The sequence below is a fragment of the Lontra canadensis genome, unplaced genomic scaffold (assembly GCF_010015895.1).
Source record: "Lontra canadensis isolate GAN:19392208 unplaced genomic scaffold, GSC_riverotter_1.0 scaffold50, whole genome shotgun sequence".
Taxonomy (NCBI): domain Eukaryota; kingdom Metazoa; phylum Chordata; class Mammalia; order Carnivora; family Mustelidae; genus Lontra; species Lontra canadensis.
In genome coordinates this window covers 177004-195503 of record NW_022631044.1, presented here as the reverse complement: position 1 = coordinate 195503, position 18500 = coordinate 177004, and the positions used below count along the sequence as shown (strand labels likewise).

The following is an 18500-nucleotide window of genomic DNA, read 5'->3' as shown; positions in this document are numbered from 1 at the left end:
AGTAGGCAGAGAGGCAGGCAGAGACAGGAGAAGGAGGCAGGCTCCCTGCTGAGCAGAGATCCCGATGCGGGACTCGATCCCAGGACCCTGAGATCATGACCTGAGCTGAAGGCAGAGGCTTTAACCACTGAGCCACCCAGGCGCCCCGCCCAGTAACATTCTTAAGTAGAACAAGACTCTATATTAGATAGTAAGTTCTGATACATGTCCCTCTTTTTTTTTTTGGTAAGGCATTTTATATCTCATACCAATACTCATTCTAGACATTCAAATATTTATATATTAATAATCACTATATAGGAGCAAAAAGCCAGAAGAAGAGGACTGGCTGGGATCATTTAAAGGAATTTGGGCATTACAGCAGAGAAAATGGTAAAGACCTAAGATTTCTCCCCCTGGTGAAAGCAACAAAAATTGGCAAAACTTCAGAAATTTTTTGCAAAAGTCTGGAAATTAACCAAAGGCTTATAGCAGTCCATTGAACATTTATTCAAGAGAAATGGTAAGAACAGTAAGCTTTGTGGCATTTAACTTCCCCTAGTTTCATCCTCACGCTCAGCTCAGTTATAACTTGAAAAATACCAGCCTGCTTTCAGAGATACACCTGTTTCAAAACTTCATTCCCAAAGAATTCCCATCTGTCTGGTGGTTCCCTGGAAGATGACATTCAAAAGACTTGTCTTTATTTAATCTCATTCAGAGCTGTCCAGTGTTAAAAGCCTATGTGTGTGAGTGCAGGTGTGCTTGTGGTGTTTGTCAATAATATTTACAGGTAAGTGTTTTAATGTTATGCCTGAGGTGACAGACAACAATTGAGGCAAATGATACACTGACCCAAAGATTAAAGGTAAAAACCAAGGCTGAGGGGTGCCTGGGTGGCTCAGTGGGTTAAGCCTCTGCCTTCGGCTCAGGTCATGATCCCAGGGTCCTGGGATTGAGCCCCATGCCAGGTTCTCTGCTCAGCAGGGAGCCTGCTCCCCCCCTCTCTCTGCTTGCCTCTGCTTACTTGTGATCTCTGTCTGTCAAATAAATAAATAAAATCTTTAAAAAAACAAACAAAAAATGAAAAACCAAGGATGAGATGTCCATAGGTGTCTTGAAAAGTTTTGACAGGGGCACCTAGGTGGCTCAATTGGTTAAACATCTGCCTTTGACTCAGATCATGATCTCGGGGTCCTGGGATCAAGCACTGCATTGGGCTCCCTGTGGGAAGCCTACTTCTCTCTCTCTTCCTTTGCTGCTCCCCCGCTTGTGCTCTCTCACTTGTTCTCTCTCTCTGTCAAATAAATAAAATCTTTAAGAAAAGAAGAAAAGCTTGGACATATTCCTGGGACTCTAGAAGACTGTTTACATGCATAGGCCTATGTGTATTCTCAGGAAAGACTGAAAAGATCCCACCCTTTATATCTGTGCGCTTCAGTGTCTGTGTAAGAAGAAAAGGAACGCTAAGGCAGAGTTGACAACTTCTGGCTCAGAGTTGAAGGCATGCGCTGATATGCACATAAAACCCCTTTGCAAATCTTCCTGATTTACTGGCTCTAGGTGTTTAAGGAAATCTCTGTTTAGGCATTAACTGACCACTAAACTAGTTGAGTAGAATATTGAAACCAACAAGAGTACAAGGGATCCTCAAGTCTAATAGCTAATTTCTCATCAGAAACCTTGGAGGCCAGAAGGCACTGCAATGATGTATTCAGAGTTGAAAGAAAAAGAAACTATCAGCCAGCAACTCTGTATCTAGCGGAACTACCCTTCAAAAATAAAGGAGAAATTAAGACATTCTCAGATACACTGAGTTTATTGGTAGCAAACTGACCTATAGGAAATACTAAGGAGATTCTTCAGGATGAAATGGGTGGATACTACCAGTAATTTGAATCCATATTAAAAAATAAAGAAAACTGATAAAGATAACTACACAGGTAAATATAAAAGTGTAAATGTGTTTTTCCTTATAATCCCATTTTCTTTCACATGAATTTAAAGACAAATACATAAAACAGTAATAATTTCTGTTGTACAAAAATGTATAGAAATATTACTTAAAATAATAGCATAAAGAAGGGAGGAGACAGCTATATGGGAGAAAAGTTTTTGTATACTGTTGAAATTAGTATAAATCTAAATAGATTGTTAATTTATTGAAATTTGAATGGTAATTCCTGAGCAACCACTAAGAATATAACTGAAAAATATATAGTAAAAGACTCACCATAGGAGTTAAAATGCTATATTAGTAAATATCTATTTAACACAAAAGAAGACTCCACACCAGGCACTGCAGGGATAGGGGACCCCACAATATTTGGCTTTGAAGACCATAGGGGCTTAACTTCTAGAGTTTTCACAATCACTGGGGCTTAACACCAGGAACTTCAAAAATAAGCTGGCTCTGCTTTGGGATAGCCAGAGGGCAATAGGAAATTGAGTCCCTGCTTTTAAAGGAACAGCACAACAGCCCTTCTGAGATACAGTATAGAAGCAGTAGTTTGGAAAATGCCTAGAGTACATCAGAAGATCTATTTACCAATCTCAGGTATGCAGTAGGAGCAAGGATCTTTAGATTTCTCCAAGAACGAAAGAGCCAGTGCCATTTTTCTTCCCCATCCACAATCCTAGATACACGCATATTTGCTGAAGAAGCATGAACGCTCTCCACCTAGCTTTGTTAATAGGATCCCCCACTCCTATGTTGTGCTCCCACGGATCTGCCCCATCCGAACTGCTCTCAGCAGGAGTTCTCCAAAATGTGACAGGTCTTCTCCCACAAGCATACCAACACATACCTAGCATTGCTAACAATGTGTCCTGCCCCCACATTCTCCTGAGAATTTGTTCCATCTGACCCACCGTTGGCAAGAGTCCATCCAAAGTGGCACCAGAAGCATGTTATTATGCAAGTAGCCCCAGTAGTGACCAGGACCACTCCAAGGTGATTAACTCCCTGCGTAGAGATGAAGATAAATACCAGTTCAACTTTGGGCTGGGAGCAGACATCTGGTCTGACTACATGCCCTGCCCACCAACAAAAGCTTCACAGGGAGCAACACAAGGAGAGCGCCCTGCAGTTCAGTGCAACTGCAGCTCTAGCAGACATCTGGTCATACCCAACTCAATCGTAAGGCAGCCCCAGACTGGCCCATAACAGCATAGAGTCTAAACCTGCCCACTACAAGCGAAGAGACCGATTGCAGCTGACTGGACTGAAGGCAAACGTGGCTAAGTCACAGTAGTAGGACCCATGCAGTACTTGGAGGAGATAACCCTGAAGCCCCAGGTTCTGGTGAACAGGGGACATTGCACTGCATGGCACTACAGGACCTCTTCTTCACAAAGCCACTATCAAGACCAGAAGATATAGCTGACTTTTCTTTCTTTCTTTTTTTTTTTTTTTAAGATTTTATTTATTTATTTGACAGAGACACAGCGAGAGAGGGAACACAAGCAGGGGGAGTGGAAGAGGGAGAAGCAGGCTCCCCACCGAGTAGGGAGCCTGATTGCAGGGCTCGATCCCAGGCCCCTGGGATCACGACCTGAGCTGAAAGCAAACTCTCAACGAACTGAGCCACCCAGGCCCTCGGCAGCTGACTTTTCTAACACAGAGAAACAATTAGAAAAAGGGAGATATGGAATATGTCTATGATATGGAATATGTCTAGATATGGAATATGTCATATTTGGAATATGTCCCAAATGAAAGAAGAGGACAAAAATCACAGCAAGAGAGCTAAACAAAATGAAGATAAGCAATATGTCTGATAGAAAATATAATGTTAATAAAGATAGTCACTGAACTTGAGAAAAGAGAGCCATATCTCAGTGAGACTCTCAACAAGGAGAAAATACAAAAAAGAATCATTGATGAACTCAATAACAAATTAAAAATACACTAGAGAGAATAAATAGTAGACTAGAGAACACAGAAGAATGGATTAGTGAGCAATGGAAGATAGAGTAATAGAAAGCAATCAAGCTGAACAGAAGATAGAAAAAACAGTAATAATAGTAGGTTAGGGGAACTTACTGATGCTGATAAGCATGACATTCATATTATAGGGCTCTCAGAGGAAAAAAAGAGGGAACAGAAAATTTATTCAAAGAAATAGCTGAAAACTTATCACATCTGGGGAAAAAAACAGAAATCCAGATCCAGATTGTAAATGTAAGAAATAAATGAAACAAAATATGTATTTAGTGGGAAAATTGTATAATTGAAGGATTTATAGATCCAAGTGCATAGTTTTCAAGCAATATGGCAACAGAGAGATTTTCACAAATACATAGGAACTCAAAGCATACTCTGCCTTCATACTTTTTTTTTATTGGGTTTTAAATTTTAACTCCAGTGTAGTTAACATACAGTGTTATATTAGTTTCAGGAGTAAAACATAGTAATTCAACAATTCTGTACATCATTACTTAGTGCTCATCATCTTAATCCCCTTCACTTACTTCACCCAGCCCCAACCCATCTCCCCTCTGATATGCTTTATTTTAAATGAGTAACCTCTGTTAAAGTTTTTTTTTTTTTCAACAAGAACATTTTTTTACTTGAAGCATACTTTAGAATACATGGTTCTAAAATATCTATATAACATATTCCACCCAAGAAAAATAGAATACACATTTTCTTTAAATAAAAAAGAAAAATTCCCTGGTTAAATCACTTGAAAAGAAATATAACAAATATTACAGATTTAAGATGACTGAAATATACCAAGTGTATTTTCCAGCCATGATGTTATAAAACTAAAGATCAACAATAAAACAAAGCTGGAAAATCTACAATATAAATATGAAATATTGAATATGTAAATATTAACACCCTATGCCCCATAGCAATGGGCCAATATTAATAAATATTAACACCCAATTTGGCCCTATAGCATTGGGCCAAATAAGAAATCAAATGCAAATCAAAATAAGTCTCAAGACAAAAGAAAAAGAAAACACAACATTCCAAAACCTATGCAGCAAAAGCAGATGTTAGAGTGAAATTTATGTCATAAATGCTTGTGATGTTAAGGGGAAAAGGTTAACATCACACCCCAAGGAACTAGAAAAAGAATAAATGTAGGTGCAATTTAGTAGAGGGAATAAACAACAAAGAAAAATCAGAGATAAGTAAAATAGAGACCAGAATAAACAATCACATAATGTTGAAAGTTATGACCAGATTTTCAAAAATATATAAATGAATAAACAAAATTGGCAATGCTTTAACTACATCAACTAAGGTGGGGGAAAAAAAAAGAAAAATCCCGAAAACCAGAATGAGAAGTGGAAGAGAAAACAATAGCTAACTACAGAAATACAGTGTGAAAACAGATTATTTTAAATAATTATATACTAACAAATCAGATAACTTAGAAATATACAACCAGATAACTTCTAAAAATGCACAAATTACCAAGATTGCATCATGAATCTTGAATCCCAGAAGTAGGAAATCTTCTTAGACCAATAACAAGCATGAGAGTTATATTAGGAATCAAAACTCTCCCAGCACAGAAAAGCCCAAGACCCCATGGTTTCATTGGTGAATTCTACCAAACATTAAAAAAAAAATAATGACAATCTTATCAAAATCTTAAAATAATAGAGGAGAGGGAACACATTCAAAATCATTCCATGTACTACCCTGATACCAAAGCAGGATAAAAACAGTATAAGAACAAAAAAGTCTAGTTTGTCTAATATAAGTATTGTTGCTCTTTCTTTTGATATCCATTTGCCTATTAAGGGTTTCTCCACCCCCTCACTTTAATTCAGCTGGTGTCTTTAGGTCTAAAATGAGTCTCTTTGTAGGAAGCCTTCATACTTTCTTAAAAAATTAATTTGAAGACTCATCCACCTGAAGAGGTGGCTCTAAATGAAGAGTTCCAGAAATAATAATGAAGCAGTGGTGAAATTTGAAGCCAGGTTAACATAACACTCACCTAAATAGAAATTTTAGTTACAAGACTAACAAAAAATGTCAGAAGTTAATTTTGGAATGAAAAACATGAAAACAAAAAACAGTTTAATTATATCCTTTGTTTTTGATGAAAAAAAACAAGTCTTATTTTATTCATGATTTGGTGATCAGATAGATTAAAGAAGTTCTTATGGGGCGCCTGGGCGGTTTAGTGGGTTGGTTAGAGCCTCTGCCTTTGGCTCAGGTCATGATCCCAGGGTTCTAGGATCGAGCCCCACATGGGGCTCTCTGCTCAGTGGGGAGCCTGCTTCCCCCCCGCCTGCCTCTCTGCCTACTTGTGATCTCTATCAAATAAATAAATAAAATTTTAAAAAAAAATAAGTTCTTATAAAACTAATATGTTATCAGAAGCACAGGCAACAAAAGAAAGAAATTAGAATTTATGAGAAGGTAAAACTTTTGTGTATCAAAAAGCTATCAACAGGGTAAAAAGGTAATTCACAGAATTAGAGCAAAATGCAATCATATATCTGATAGGGGATTAATATTCATTATATATAAAGAACTCTTATAACTCAACAACAGCCAACAGTCTTATTTTAAAATGGGCACAGGATCCGAATAAATGTTTTTCCAATAAAGATACACAAATGGCCAAAAAAGCCATAAAAAAGATGCTGTACATTATTAGACATAAAGGAAAGGCAAGTCGAAACGACAGTGAGATACCACTCCATATCCAGTAGGAGGGCTGTTATCAAACAGAAAATAACAAGCTTTGGTGGGGCTATGGAGAAATTGCAACCCATGTGTATTGCTGGTGGGAATTTAAAAGGATGTAGCCACTACAGAGAGTATTGTGGTAACTGAAAAAGTCAAACATAAAGAAGTGCCTGGGTAGCTCAGTCAGTTAAGTGTCGGATTCTTGATTTTGGCCCAGGTCATGATCCCGGGGTCATGAGATCGAGCCCCGCAACAGGCTCCCTGCTGGGCATGGAGCCTGCTTAAGGTTCTCTCTCTTCTCTCTCCTCTTTCACCCACTGTGTACATGCTCTCTCTCTCTCTCTCTCTCTCTCAAAAAAAAAAAAAAAATTAAAAATGTTTAACAGGGAATTACTGTATGATCTAACATATACCCAAAAGAATTGAACGCAGGGATTTGAATAAATGTTTGTGTGCTCAGGTTCATAGCAACATTATTCACAATAGCCAAAATGTGGATACAACTCAAATGTCTATCAGCTGATGAATAAATACATAAAATGTGATACATATATGTAGTGGGAAATTATTATTCAGCCTTAAAAAGGGTGAAATTTGGCACATGCTACATTGTTGATGAACGCTGAAGATACTGTGCTAAGTGAATAAGCTAATCACAAAGGGACAAATATTCTAAGATTTCACTTATATGAGGTACCTAGAGTAGTCAAATTCATAGCGACAAAGTAGGACAGTGGTTATCAAGGGTTGAGGGGAGGAGGAAAAGGGAATTACCATTTAATAGGTACAGTTTTGGTTTGTGAAAATATGTGAATTCTGGAGATGTATGATATGATGGTTGCACATCAGTGTGAATGTACTTAAAACCACTGAACTGTACACTTAAAAGTGGTTACAGTGGCAAATTTTATGTATATTTTACCCCAATTAAAAAATGCTAAAAAAAATACTACTGGAAAAACTCTAATTGAATTTTTCTTAAGATTTTATTTATTTGTTTGAAAGACAATGAGAAAGAGCAAAGAGAAGGGAGGGTCAGAGGGAGAACCAGACTCCCTGCTGAGCAGGGAGCCCGACGGGAGAAGGGGACCCAGGACTCCGTTCTGGGACTCTGGGATCATGACCAAGCCGAAGGCAGTTGCCCAACCAACTGAGCCACCCAGATGCCCCTCTAATAGAATTTTTAAACTTGATATCTATCTTCCAGATTATTGTTGAGTGTACAAAATTAGCAAAATAACAGAACAAGAACAGAAGGGACTCCTGGGTGGCTCAGTTGGTTGACTGACTGCCTTCAGCTCAGGTCATGAGCCCAGGGTCCTGGGATTGAGTCCCACATCGGGCTCAGTGGGGCGCCTGCTTCTCTCTCTGCTAGCCACTCCCCCTGCTTGTGTACTTGCTTGCTTGCTCTCTCTGACAAAAAAATAAATAAAGGGTGCCTGGGTGGCTCAGTGGGTTAAGCCTCTGTCTTCAGCTCAGGTCATGATCTCGGGGTCCTGGGATCAAGTCCTGCATCAGGCTCTCTGCTCAGCAGGAAGCCTGCTTCCCCCTCTTTCTCTGCCTGCCTCTCTGCCTACTGGTGATCTCTCTCTGTGTGTCAAATAAATAAATAAAATCTTTAAATAAATAAAATCTTCAAAAAAAAAAAAAAAGAACAAAGCAGGAAACAAACTTTAAGATAGTGTAAACTCAAATGAATAGATTATAATGAAATCTTTTTAGCTATGACAAATTTTGCATACATTGGCATTTTGTCATACATGTGTTTAACTTAAGCATATTCAAATACATAGATTTAACAAAAAAGAGAAAGCGCGTGTCTTTCAGCACAGACATATGGTAAAAGGGCAAGAGTTGGGGTGCCCTCAGTGGCACGGTCAGTGGAGCGTGCAACTCTTGATTTCTGGGTTGTGGGTTCAAACCCCAGGTTGCGTGTGAGATTACTTAAAAATAAAATCTTCAAAAAGGTGCAAGAGTTGTGTGCAGTCTGTATACTCTGTGAACATACTGTGATGGATTTGAAATGGGTGATGGGAAATCTCTCTTCTCACACTTTACTATCCTCATTTTCCTTTTATACTAGTTTAAACAGCTTATCTTGATTCCCTGAGAATGATTCTAGAGCTAAAGTGTCTTTTTGTTACAACATGGCTTCTAAACATAAGCCAGGTGCTTCATCAGGTGCTCAGAAACAGGCACAGTGATTCGTTGCGAGCCAAAAGGAGAAAGTACTCTCGGGTGGATTTGTTGAGCCAATAGGATGTCAGTTTCAACATGGTACCTTCTTGAACCTTCGTGGGGTAATTTCAGTGCTGTATGGTTTTTCATTTTATATGCTGACTTTAAACTCTAGATTCCATGTAAAATTTATCTTGAATTGAGTGTGTGGGGGGGGGAACCAGATAGGAAACTACATACGTTGCATTCCCTGTGTACATTCATTCCAAAGCATATAAAACCAAAGTTTGGTTGTTTTGTTTTTCTTAAGGTGACAAAAAGCCTTCAGTTCAAGTTCATTGTTTCTTCAACCCAAAAGTATTAAAGCTCTTACTGTGTTCCTGGGAGATGCTATACTAGGTGCTACATTTACAGAGGCAAAATAAACATGGTCCCAAGTTTATGGAGTATGTGGAATGTTGTTACAGATAGTAAACAAATAGACCACAAATAAGTACATAATTACAAATGGTAAGTGTTAATAAAATAAAGTAGAATTGGATGAGAATAATAAGAGTACCCAGTTTAGTTTTAGGAGCTCCTGAAGGCCTTTCCAAGGAAAAAAACTTTAGAGATGAGGTCTGTAAGATAAAGGTGGGTTAGGTAGGCAAAGAGTAGAGAGTGACAGAATGGGCAAAGCTCCTGAAACAGGAGAGAGCTTGATGTATTTGACAAATGAGAATGCAGTATGGTTGGAGCAGAATGGTGGCTAGATACGGTTAGATGGGTAGGCCCAAGATCATTTAATGTCTTGTAAACCATACTAAAACATTTGTATTTTATTCTAGTAGGCAACTGTGGTTTCATTTACATTTGCAAAGTTTATCTGGCTGCGAGATGGAGAACCACTTCATAGGTGGGAAGTCAGGGAGCCAAGGTGAGGACTCTAGAAGCGTGGAGGCGAGAACACCAGTTAGTCAGAAGGCTATTGACCATAAACAGAGTTGATTTACACATTTAAGGTTATATGCAAGAGTGCCACATAAAAGGTTGTGTTACTAACATCATAAAGATATATGCTGTTTTTTATGAAAATACATAGGTGAGTATGAAGGTTCCAGATCTCCATCTAGAGTTCTGAAGCAGTGTTAACTCTCTTCTTGCCCCAAACAAAACTCTATACTTAGAAGTCCCACAGTTGTGCTTGGATGAGGCAAAATAAGTACACATACACTTGTAGGCATTCACACATCCATTTGGCTAGACAGGCTTTCAGTTGCCTCTCAGCTCTACAGACTTGCTTCTCGTGCTATCCACCACTGTTCTCAGGGACTTACTGTTCCCCACCTGACTGTGAATCTGACGTACTCCCCTCTCTTGGAGAACATAGGGGGATGATGGTGAAGAGTATGCATGTGCTGGTTGCTGGTGGAGTGTGTTCTTTGGTATCTGGAAGTATTTGTGAGGAGAATGATCCCTGTGTACAGTTGTTATGTTGTACCATAATATATAATATCTTAATTTGTTTAATTAAGAAAGGGACACCTTTTTCTAATTTCTTCAAAAGATGCTTTAAGGACTAGCTGTGTCTTGAATGCTAGAATCTGAAGCTCCAAAGAAAGATCTTAGCCAGAGATACGTATTTGTTGGTCATCAGCATATAGATAGATAGTGTTCAATCCATTGGTAATTGATGAGTCCACTCAGGAAGTCAAAAGAGTTCTGACCCCTGGAGGAGCTCCTACGCTGAGAGATTTGGTAGAAGGAGAGATACTAAGGGTTTGCCAGAGAGATAGGGAGCAAATAAGAGAAAGTGATGCCACAGCAGCTGACAAAAAGCCCAATTTAACCTGTACATATGACCCAGCAGGCTTAGTAGGATCCTTGCAATCTGTCTAAAAAAGTCCTTCATGACTTACCTACACTGGCACTGTACTAATGAGACTGATCCTGAGCTTTTATTGCCATACATAGTTCAGGGGCTCAGAAATGTTCTTCACCTCTTTTTTATGGCATGGATAAACTTTTCTTACCAGTGGATGTAGGAATATTGAATTGTGTTTCAAAAGAAGGTAAAATTACTTTCCAATCTTGTATTTATCATATTACTTTTCTTTCAGTGTTTTGTATCTTATATTATTATCAGATTAATCTTACTAAAACATGGCTGATTATATTTCCCCTTTATTAAAAATTTTTTAATGATGTTACATTTCATGTGCAATAAAATTTTGCTCTATAGCTTGGGATTCCATGCTCTGCTGAATTTTGCCCCAAACAATTATTTTTTAATATTTCCCACCACTTTCTTTAATGTGTTCTATGATCTGACCTGACCACAAAGTGGCTGCTGTTCTTACATACTTTTTACTTTCCTATTTCCCTGTCTTTGTTCATGCTTCACCTCTTCCTAAAATGTCTGTCTTCCTCTGCATAGTTCAAAAAGACTACTTATTTTCTAAGTTACAGTCTGTATTCTCCTTTCTTTGAAAACCTTCCTGAACTGGAAATTGTCTTTCTTCGGAGCTGATACTCTATATTTTCTGTCATTAGCTTCTCCACTGTGTATTGTTGCAGTTTATTATACATGTCTGACAGCTTCCATTTGACTGACATCGCCTTCTGGTCACATCACAACACTCCTATTGTCATACCTTTTTTTTTTTTTTTAAGATTTTATTTATTTATTTGACAGAGCGAGATCACAAGTAGGCAGAGAGGCAGGCAGAGAGAGAGAGAGAAGGAAGGGAGGGAGGAAGCCTGCCAAGCAGAGAGCCTGATGCGGGACTCGATCCCAGGACCCTGGGATCATGACCTGAGCCGAAGGCAGAGGCTTAACCCACTGAGCCACCCAGGCACCCTGTCGTACCTTTTTAATAGAAGCAGTTTAAGACGTAAACTTTTTGTCTTTCTTCAACTTCAACTTGTATTAATTGTACTACTTTCCCACTTTTCTGTAGGATCCAATGATGCCATTGCTCCAGACTTCCCGGCGGAGGTGCTAGGCACAAGGGATGACAACCTACCAGTCACTGATAACCTTAAACATAAAGAGGGGATCTACAGTAAGAGGGCGGTGGCTAAGACAACCTTGCCACTGGGAGCAAAACCTCCTCAGAAAGATAATGCAGGTAACTGAATTGGCTTTGTATGTTTTGTGGCCTTTTTTTCCCTGGTTATTCTAAGTGAGAATGTTGTCTAATCTTTATCTTATTTCTGGTGTTACACAAGCTTTTCTCGTAGCTATTTCATTGGGCGTAAACAAGAAGGTAAAATATTTATAAAATCTTCTAAAATACTTCACAGATTTCTTAGACCTATTTATTTTCACTGTGGGAAATAAAATATACTGCAACTTTTGACGTGAAATAATATCTAGTCAGGTATGTTTCAGAAACAGATCTGTAGAAAATCTTGATTAAATTTGCTTCATGAATTTATCTGATGGTACAAACTAATGTTTTCGTAGATTGGATTTTGCAAGAAAGTATATGGTTCACGTGGTATTTTAAATTTTCTTTTCATTCTGCTGCCACTGTTTGAAAATAAGATTTTGTACTTCCCTTGAAAATCAGAATATCTGGTTGTGCTCAGCTTGCATTCCACCATGACAGTAATCACCTGCCCCTGATGCATGGGTCTTCCCTGCAGAGAAGATGTACATTCTTGTGTTTGCTTCAGGTCCCCACACTTCTCAGAGCCAGTCTGCTTCATTCATCCACCTTATCTGTCTGGTCACTATGGGTATTTGAGCTTTCAACCCTATCCCCAGATATAGGCCCCACTGTTTTATGAAACTTTTTAATCTTTAGAGACCTGCTTGTTTTTTTTTTTCCTCTGCGTCCCTGACATTGTACTTACCTAGCTGACACATGATTGTATTTATTAAAGGGAGACTCCAGGGGCACCTGGGTGGCTCAGTGGGTTAAAACCTCTGCCTTCAGCTCCGATTGTGATCCCAGGATCCTGCGATCGAGCCCTACATCGGGCTCTCTGCTCAGCGGGGAGCCTGCTTCCCTTCCTCTCTCTCTCTGCCTGCCTCTCTGCCTACTTGTGATCTCTGTCTGTCAAATAAATAAATAAAATCTTTAAAAAGGGGGGAGGAGACTCCAGTGGCCACTGAAAATTCTACATGTATAATTGCCTGTGTTGCTTTATTCCATTTACTGTTTTTAGTTCCTGTGCATGGCTGTTAGCTAAATAGGTGCTGCTGATTCCAGGGCAATTTTTAAAGCATAGGATAGCTCTGTGTTCCAGTCTGGGTACTATTCTTGATTAATACATGCAATAAAGCAAAAAAAATTCAGAAACATCCTTGGAATTGATAAACTCTAAATTCAGCATAAAAGTTGCTACTGAAAAGACAGAGAGTAGCATCTCTGAGCCTTTACACAGGGAATCATATCTGTAATGGTTTATTTCTTCAGCTCTTTGATAGACACATTATATTATATCTTTAGTAATCTCTATTGCTTTTCTGATTTCTTTGTTGAAAAATATTCATACTTAGGAAGAGCTGAACCTCTTTTTGACCCATTGTAAAAACATAAACATTGTTAACTTATCCTAATTGCTTTATTGGTGACTTTTTTTTTTTAAAGATTTTATTTATTTATTTATTTATTTATTTATTTATTTATTTGACAGAGATCACAAGTAGGCAGAGAGGCAGGCAGAGAGAGAGAGAAGGAAGCAGGCTCCCTGCTGAGCAGAAAGCTGATGTGAGCTCAGATCCCAGGACCCCAGGATCATGATGACCTGAGCCGAAGGCAGAGGCTTTAACCCACTGAGCCACCCAGGCGCCCCTATTGGTGACTTTTTAATATACTTAGTAACATATTATTTTTACACTTGAGTTTTCTCATATAAGAAAGAAAAGAGCTGATTTAAAAAAAAAAAAAAACCAATAAGATAGATAAATCTCTGGCAAATACGACCAAGATAAACAGAAAGAAAATAGAAAATATAAAGCAATTTTAAAAGGATATAATTTCAGGAGGTTTTTGAAGTCACAAGAGTATTATACATAAAATTTTGATGGTACAAATGCTTTTCTAGGATGATACGAAAATCAAAATTGGCTCAGTAAGTGACAAAAACTTCGAATAAACCAAAGAACTCAAAAGAGTTATTCACATCCCTTTTTTACTTTGAAAAAGACAATTGATTTTTTTTTTTTAACTGTTGTGTCAAACCAGTAAAGAACAGATTTCATTTAAAGAACAGTGGTATGTTAGGCTAGAATTAACAAGTTAGGAAATGACAGATGTTGGCAAGGATGTGGAGAAAGGAGAAACCCCCCCCCTCCATACTGTTGGTGGGAATGCAAGCTGGTGCAGCCACTCGAAAACAATATGGAGGTTCCTCAAAAAGTTGAAAACAGAGCTATCCTACAATCCAGCAATTGCACTACTGGCTATTTACCCCAAAGATACAAATGTAAAGGGACGCCTGGGTCACTCAGTCCATTAAGCAGCTGCTTCGGTTCAGGTCATGATCCCAGGGTCCTGGGATCAAGTCCCGAATCTGGCTCCTTGCTCAGCGGGGAGCCTGCTTCTCTCTCTCCCTCTGCCTGCCACTCTGCCTGCTTGTGCTCTCTCTCTCTCTCCCTGTCAAATAAATAAATAAAATCTTAAAAAAAAAAAAAAGATATAAATGTAGTGATCCGAAGGGGCACCTGCACTCCAGTGTTTATAGCAACAGTGTCCACAATAGCCAAACTGTGGAAAGAGCCCAGATGTCCATCGACAGATGAATGGATAAAGAAGATGTGGTACATAGAGAGAGAATGAAATACTACTCAGCCATTAAAATAATGAAATCTTGCCACTTACAACAACGTGGATGGAACTAGACGGTATTATGCTTAGTGAAATAAGTCAGTCAGAGAAAGACAGTTACCATATGATCTTATCATACGATCTCGTATGTGGAATTTAAGAAATAAAACAGAGGATCATAGGAGACGAGAGGAGAAAATAAAACAAGATGAAACTAGAGAGGGAGATAAGCCATAAGAGACGCTTAAATCATAGGAAACAAACTGAGGGTTGCTGGAGGGGATAGGGGGTGGTGGGATGGGATAATTAGGTGATGGGCATTAAGAAGGGCATGTTATGTAATGAGCACTAGATGTTATATAAGACTAATGAATCATAGGCCTGTACCTCTGAAATCAGTAATACATTATATGTTAATTAATTGAATTTAAATTAAAAAATAAAGAATTTTATTTAAACCATCATTGTACACAGAAAAATAGGAAGAGCTTTCCAATTTATGTTGTAAACCCACCATAATTGTCACAACTTAAAAGCTGTGATGGGGCCTAGGAGATGCTTTTTTTTCTTAATACATAAAGAGGTTTGGGGTTTTGTTTGGACTTTTTGAGGGGGGATGGCAGTTACTTGCCTGTTGTGTTTATTGTCCTTTCCTTCTCTATGAAATTGTGTGATGTCATTATTCCAGATGCCCAAGTTCAAGTTTCCATCATTGGGGATGAGAACATTTCAGATAAAAACCAGAAAAAGGAGATCTACAATAAAAATGCAGTGACTAAGGCTGCCCAACCTGAAGAAAAAGAACCCTTGCAGAAAACCACTGAAGGTAACTGAGCTGGATTATCTGTGTATTATTTTCTTCTGGCCTTCTAAAATGAGTAGAAACAAAAAAGTATTTTCTGTTCCCTTACTGTCTTCAGCCTTTCACTGTCTTGCTCATATGTGAAATAGGATGTTAGCTGCAATTTTTTTGGTATAGATTGGCAGGTAAAATTAACATTTTTAAAGCTCTTTTAAGACATTCTGGACAACTTTGTGACTATAGTACACAAGTTAATCTCATTGCCAGAAATTCACATAATGGACTTTACTGATAAAAAATTCAGTCCCGGGGCGCCTGGGTGGCTCAGTGGGTTAAAGCCTCTTCCTTCAGCTCGGGTAATGATCCCAGGATCCTGGGATCAAGCCCTGCATCAGGCTCTCAGCTCCGCGGGGAGCCTGCTTCCTCTCTCTCTGCCTGCCTCTCTGCCTACTTGTGATCTCTGTCAAATAAATAAATAAAATCTTAAAAAAAAAAAAAGAAAAAGAAAATTCAGTTCCACAAGATGCTTACTCTTTTTTTTTTTTTAAGATTTTATTTATTTATTTATTTGTTTGACACAGAGAGAAAGAGATCACAAGTAGGCAGAGAGAGAGGGGAAGCAGGCTCCCCGCCGAGCAGAGAGCCCGATGTGGGATCCCAGGACCCTGAGATCATGACCTGAGCTGAAGGCAGAGGCTTAACCCACTGAGCCACCCAGGAGTCCCAGATGCTTACTCTTTAATACTATTATTGTACATAAACCTTTTTCTCTAGGAATTCAGCTTGTTTACTTCTTAAGTACCTATCCAGTTAATTTACTTCAGTGGGCTTATGCTAATTAAAAAAGGCTATAATAACGTGTTAAAGTTAGGATTTGTTAAAAAAAAATAGTTAGGATTTGTTTTGGCTCTGAGAGATGAAAATAAAAACAAAGTAACATTGTCTTAAAGAAGACAGGAAATTATTTCTCTTTCTTGTAAAAATCCAGGTGTAGACTTCAGTGTATCAAGGAACAAAGCTCTTTCTCTCCTGTTGCTCCAACATTTTTAGCCTCCATTCTCCTGCAGTAGTTATTAGGCCTGTATTCCAGCCAGCACAAAGGAAGAAAGGGAAAGAAAAAAGTATATTCCTTCTTTAAATACTTCTCAAAAGTTACATGTACCATTCCTCTTCCATTCTATTGGCCAGACTTAGTCACATGTTCATACTAAGCTATGTTGCCAGAAGGCTGGGAAATATAATATTTATTCTGATAACCATATGTCCAGTGAAGTCAAGGTTCTGGTTTTTTTTTAATACAAAAATCTTCATTTTTGCATGTGAAAGAACGAATCACATGTTCATTCTGACAGCTTTACCAAGCCTGGCCACCCAGTAGGTAACACACACCCTTAGTTACTTGGAAGGTTATTGCTTGGCTCTTTAACTGATCAAGATGGAACAAACCCCCGGTTGGACCCCGGCTCCGTCTTCTACAAGGACACCATACTCTGAACATGCTGTGTGGTGGCTGCAATTGAACCTTGTCTCCAGATTATGAAAGTGAAGTTAGCAGGAGGCTGCGGGTTCTTTTCATTTCAGACTGTCATGTCTACTGAAGTGAAACTTTCTGAGTAGGGAGACCGAAGTACTGCCTGCTCAGTAAAACAAAAAACGCAGCTCTGTAGTGCTTTAGATTGTAGGCGGGCAGCAGTAAGGTAAGTGTCAGTAACCTGTTCCTGACAGATTATACAGCAGCCTAGTGTGCAGCTGGAATTTAGAACCCTGAGATCAAGAGTCCCATGATCTACTGACTGAGCCAGCCACGAGCCCCTCCCTATAAGATTCATCTTCAAAGTTGAATCTTTGCCTTTTTTTTTTTTAAGATTTTATTTATTTATTTGACAGACAAGAGATCACAAGTAGGCAGGGAGGCAGGCAGAGAGAGAAGGAGGAACCAGGCTCCCTGCTGAGCAGAGAGCCGGATGCGGGGCTTGATCCCAGGACCCTGAGAACATGACCTGAGCTGAAGGCAGAGGATTAACCCACTGAGCCACCCAGGTGCCCCAAATCTTTGCCTTTTTTGCCAGCTAGATGATTTCCATGAGTTTGCTGTGATCCGGGGGTGTTCTGGCATTTCTTTGAGAATCAGCCTTCGGTTAGGGTTATATTTTAGCTGTCTTGTAAAGAAATCTCTGGCTCCCTCTTATACAAAGTCAGAGAATCGGAATTCAGTCTAGGATATGTTTTATAGGTATCTTGGTATGTGCTTGCATCAGAAGGAGTCTTCCCAACTAGAAATTTATAACAAAGAACACCAAGGCTCCAGAGATTCACTTCTCAGCATACATTTGGCCCGTAATCATCTCAGGGGGCAGGTGGTCCAGGGTAAGTGGGTGGTTCTAGAGGATGAAGACATAAACCAGCTCCCCAAAATCTGTAATCTTAAGCTCTCTAGTTGATTCAAGAAGTGGGTTCTCTGGCTTAATGTCTCTATGAATAACTCTCTTTGAATGACGTTAAGACAGGGCATTTGCCAGTCCTGTTGTAGAAGCGTAGCAGTCCTCTGCTCATCAGACTGACAGTTTGTGAAGTTCTCCTTAGACAGGTCCAAGAGGGGCATAGTCTAGAATTGGGTAAACTAGTGGCATCATGGAAGTAACCATACAGTCTGAAAATATTTGGATGTCTAAGGTGGGATTGGATTTCTGCTTCTCAGCTGATACTTAGCTCTTACTTTCTCCAGTTGAGCGTTAAGAGAGACTTTAAGAGCTAGGATACACTTGCTTTTTCTCTCCCCAAATAAACATTATCAAAATTGCTTTAACCCAGCAGCCGACCAAATCAAAATCTTCCAAAACTGATTGGTTTTGTTTTTGTTTTGTTTTGTTTTGTTGATTCTTCATTTTACTGTTTTGACACGAGTTCCTTTTGAAGAATTATTTCCAAGGGCTGATGGCTGGGGTTGCTCTTTTCGGCATTATTCAGTGGCCTAGGATAGGACTAGGGACACTGGTTGCCTGTAATTGCTTCTGCTTCAGATTGTGAACTAGTTAATGGCTGGAAACGAGCTTCTGTGCTCATGAAGAACTCACTGGGAGGAATTTGAAGGACACAAGATCCCCTCAGCCTGTCTATTGTC

The 18500-nt window shown here is 39.0% G+C and overlaps 1 protein-coding gene across 7 annotated transcripts in view; it reads left to right on the top strand.

The window, feature by feature from the left end:
• Window positions 1-18500, top strand: part of ALMS1 (ALMS1 centrosome and basal body associated protein) — a 206604-nt gene that overhangs the window by 136482 nt on the left and 51622 nt on the right. For all 7 annotated transcript variants that reach the window (XM_032873632.1, XM_032873630.1, XM_032873631.1 and 4 more), the window contains 2 exons: window positions 11758-11928; window positions 15266-15403. In XM_032873632.1, the coding sequence (XP_032729523.1) occupies window positions 11758-11928; window positions 15266-15403 (309 nt within the window). The remainder of the gene's footprint in view (window positions 1-11757; window positions 11929-15265; window positions 15404-18500) is intronic.